General features: G+C 40.9%; 1 protein-coding gene across 1 annotated transcript; it reads right to left on the bottom strand.

Moving 5' to 3' along the window:
- Nucleotides 1-415: 415 nt before the first annotated feature.
- On the bottom strand, nucleotides 416-3,258 carry NEUROD6 (neuronal differentiation 6). The gene is made up of 2 exons (XM_083406877.1): nucleotides 2,999-3,258; nucleotides 416-1,561 (listed from the first exon to the last, which is right to left on the bottom strand). The coding sequence occupies exon 2, from the start codon at nucleotides 1,538-1,540 to the stop codon at nucleotides 527-529; it is 1,014 nt and encodes a 337-aa protein (XP_083263003.1). The 5' UTR covers nucleotides 1,541-1,561; nucleotides 2,999-3,258; the 3' UTR covers nucleotides 416-526.
- Between the last annotated feature and the right edge of the window lie 1,102 nt (nucleotides 3,259-4,360).

Here is a 4,360-nt window from a genome sequence, read left to right as displayed (position 1 = left end):
CCTCTTCTCCGTTACATAATATATCATTTCTAATTATTATAAATACATCAGTTTTTTTAAACTCATCTGATCTGAGTAGCATGCATTGGTATAGTTACTGTACAATTAAAACACTGTTGCAGACTTTTAGACACAGTGTGCGTTTTCTTGGCTCCACAATTTTATTTAGACACACTGCTCAGCAAAAATGGAACAAACAGGATAGGAAGGGGGGGAATTAAACCTTAAGAAATCCGGCTAAAACAGAATCTCACAGTGCTTACCAAGTTCCATCTGGAATTAAATACTGATAAGTAAAATCATTTATTTATCTATTATTATTTTAATTGTTTACACAGAGATATTTTTTTTTAAAATGCCCCACAATAGTTGACACACTATAGAACTTAGCAAACACGCTTTTTGCTTTTTAAAGTAGAGGTGCACCGATTAGACGGGGCAAAAGCGTCAGATTTATCATCATTAGAGAAGAGAGGTAAATGACCGCTTATTTATTTATTTATTTGTTTGTTTCCACTTTCCCTCATTAATTATGAAAAACTGCATTTAATTCGTCTTGCATGGTGAGAGGCTGGCTGCGCAGATGTAGGTCGTAAGGGAAGTGGCTGTCTGCAGGCAACCTAAACACAGAACTCTGCCCAAGGGAACCCCTGGGTGGCACAGCACAATAATGCATGCCGTAATTGTAGTTTTTGTCATAGTCCAAAGCTGCTTCTTGCTTGAGGGAAAATATCCCATTATAGTTAATTGGGGAAGGACTTAAGGGACCTTCGAACTGGGGGCTGGAGCACTCGGGAGAAGTGCTCTCGTAGAAGGACTCGTAAGCACTGCAATAATTGTAGGGTTTCATGGTCTTGGAATTGTCCAGGGTCCCGTGACCTGGGGGAGTGCTCAGCTCTGGGCTGTGGTAGGGGGGATAGAAAGTGGAGTAGGGAGATCGGCCGTGGTGGGCCACCTCCCCGCTCTGACCCATCAAGAAACTTCTGGCGTTGAGTTGTAGACATCCTGCGACCAAGTTTGTGGTAGGCTGAGAGAGACCTTTGCACAAGTTCTGGACAAAGGTCAGCAGGTCAGGCCTCTTGCCAATCCGTAAGATTTCGGAGAGAGCCCAGATGTAATTTTTAGCCAGCCTCAAAGTTTCTATTTTTGACAGTTTTTGCGTCTTGGAGTAACAAGGGACCACTTTCCTTAAGCTGTCCAGCGCATCGTTGAGGCCGTGCATTCGGTTCCTTTCTCTGGCGTTGGCTTCCTGTCTCCTGAATTTGACCCTCTCGATTCTCATCTTGGTGGTCTTTTTTTTCCGGAGGCCCCTCCTCCTGGGCAAACCGTTTTCGTCTTCCTCCTCTCGGTCATCTTCCACCTCCTCTTTCTCTGTATCTTCCGCTGTCGACCGTTTGAAGCTTTTCCCTTGGTGCGCAATCTGCTTTGCAAAGCTTTCGGGTTTCTTGATTTGCTTCGGGTCCTCACTTTCTCTGGAAAACTTTCTGCACATCTGGGACTCTGGCACTACAGCAGACTCATCAAATGGTACCGTTAACATGGCGTTATAATCTTACGGGACCTGAAAGAATGCCAGCACAAGGTTTTAAGTGTAGCCATTTGTGAAGGTTACATTTATTATACATATTTTCAGTTACGTTTTTACATAATTACCAGTACTGAGAATAATGACTTGTGCATATTTCGGTAGGTGCATATACACCCACAAACATCGAACAAATGCAGCCAATTCTTCAAAATTGTTATCATTTGCTATATTTATGCATTGAATTGGTCCAAAAGTCTACGTCAAAAATGCAATATAACTATCAGAAGAAAAACATTGGCAATTAAGGAAAGTTAAATTTAAAATCAATTCTTTTCCCTTTTTATTTTATTTTTTAAACTCAAATTTACAGAACATCTAAAAATGTGCAATTCATAAAGAATAATTATAAAATGCATACATTGCAACTATCCAAGAACTCTAGAGTTTCAAATGAGGCTAGGTAATAGACTTAAAAAATAAAATTAATCTGTTCGGTAATAGTGAAAATGCCTTTAACTTTTTAATTGTTATTTGTTTGCACACATTCTTCCACAAATCACCACAATCAAGTCTGAACTGATTGAAAAGAATTAAAATGGAAAAGAAGGCAAATGAATCATTCAGTGACTCAATTAATACGAAGAGAGGCTTTTTCTAATGGTCGGTATGAAAATGTGTGATACACGGATTATTTCTTTCCTATTAAAGCAGGATAGTGTAAATACCAAACATTTGCAGAAGGCATTTTGGCAATAAATTGCACGCTTTCTTTTTATTCTATAGAAGGCGGGGGGGGGGATCTGAAACAAAATTTCCCAATTTTAAAATTAACTGGTTTTTTTTTCCATTAAAAAACAAAACGAAAACCAGAAGCGAAGCTAAACCCCATCACATTCTATCGCAGCATCTGTGTTCTTCAAGGAACAGACGGTTCCCTCCAGCTAATATCTGACAGGAATGGACTGAGGATTCTGACTGCAATTGCGCACGTGTGTTCAGAATTCAGAATGAAAAGCGGGGAAGGGGGGGGGGTGTTGAGAGAGAAACAATTTGCTTCCCCTTGTATTGTTCCTGCCCCTGTACTCACTTTTCAAGCAGCATATATCAGGATTTTCAAACTGGCCAACAAATACGCAAATGCAATATTCGCAAACAAGGTGGTGAGGGAGTTTTGAACATGCACATTTTTAAAAAAACAAACCAACAAACCCAAACAAAACAAAACAAAACTAAGCCCCTTATCAAAAGATGTAACTCTCTGAGTATTGTCCATAGCCCGCTTACGGTATTACATAATCGGTGAAAGTATGCAACAACCATTTAAGAAGCATTGAAAGAGATGGAGAAGAAGGAAACACAGAATTCATAAAACACAAAGCTTTGTAACCTGTGCCTTTCGCATACTTGCATGCACACTCTCAGCAGTTGCAGTTAAATATTATATCGGTATTATAAATGAATTTGCATTACCTTGGCCTTAAAAAAAAGTCTTTCAATAGCCAGTTTTCATTTTTGCCTTCCAAATCTTTTTCAATCTGTCTGTCGCATCGTCTCCTGGAGTCTAGATCTGTGTATATCTGCACTATCTCATTGATCTCTAAAAAGTGACATTGATGCCAACTGCCAGAGCTGGTACCCATGCCATCTGCTGGTGACGTCACAGGGCAGAGAAAACCATGTGATCTTTTCTCCTGGGACCTTCATTCTGCACTGATCATCTGGCATCCCTGTAAGTGGGTACCAGCATTCATGTATCAACACAGAAGGTTAGGCTGATAGGGGGGGGGGGGGAGAGAGTTAGATAGAGAATCCACACCAGCGTTTCAGATGCAGTAGGTGCCGTTCTGTGAGTTTTGTCGAACAGGCAGAAATGTCAACATTTCACTTTTATCCCTATCCACAGGTATATCTGCTTTCCGCTTGATAATAAGCTGGTGTTTATTGAAGAAAGGGTTTTGGTCGTATAGATCAGAATGCCATGAGCACACTTGGGGGCTTTCCACGAAAAAGTGGGAATCGGAAGTGTCTGGCCACTCCTAACTTAAGCAACTCTGGCTCAGGTGTGAGGCAGCTGAACTCGTCTCTGACCCTAGCACGACTGGGCATCGTGTGTGAGGGCGTTCATGTTCCAAAAATTATCTCTCTGAATTTGAATCCGTCTGTGCTTGATTTGGACTTGGTGCATGAAACAATTTCAGTTTCTTTCTTTGCCGTGCAGTTCTATACATGTCTGTTTGGAAGGCAATGATTTCAGGAGGGCAGTCTCAGTGATTTTGATATATTATGGAAGAGACAAAAAGAGAGAGAGAGAGAAAGAAAAGCAGAAAGAATCAACTTAGAATTACACGGTGGGTTCTGCTTCCAGATGCACACTGATCTTGCCACCCTTTCTTTGCATGATTTCATTATAACCCACCCCAGTTTATATTACAGAACAGGCAAAGTATTTTCACTTATCTGCTTTTCTAATTGCTTGCCTTAAAAAACAACAACACCGATTAAAGAAATATTCTCCCTACTCCAGATTATCCTTCCACTATTTATATCTGCCTCTTTATTCCTTCTCTTTTTGCACTCTGCGTTCTCTTACTTTTGCTGGTAGCTGCTTCTCCAGAACTAACAGTCCCCCCCCCCCATTTTTTGTCATGTTATCATCATTAACAACAGCGGGCAAGAAATGGTTAAATGGAGCCAGCAATCTCGTCCTGCCCCCCCCCCCCCCTTCAGCAAAAGCATGCCAGAGTGCCTCTGGCAAACTCCACCTTATTTTTTCTGGAGTAGCACATCTCCAGGAAGTCATATGCATAATCGATATTTAAATGTATTGCTTGA

The sequence above is a fragment of the Podarcis tiliguerta genome, assembly GCF_965153285.1.
Source record: "Podarcis tiliguerta genome assembly, chromosome: 12".
Classification (NCBI taxonomy): domain Eukaryota; kingdom Metazoa; phylum Chordata; class Lepidosauria; order Squamata; family Lacertidae; genus Podarcis; species Podarcis tiliguerta.
Note: the sequence above shows the minus strand (reverse complement) of the source record. Positions and strands in the feature narration are given on the sequence as shown.

What these genes read in the sequence shown, in the direction of transcription:
- NEUROD6 (XM_083406877.1), bottom strand. Translation starts at nt 1,540, where the DNA reads ATGTTAACGGTACCATTTGATGAGTCTGCTGTAGTGCCAGAGTCCCAG.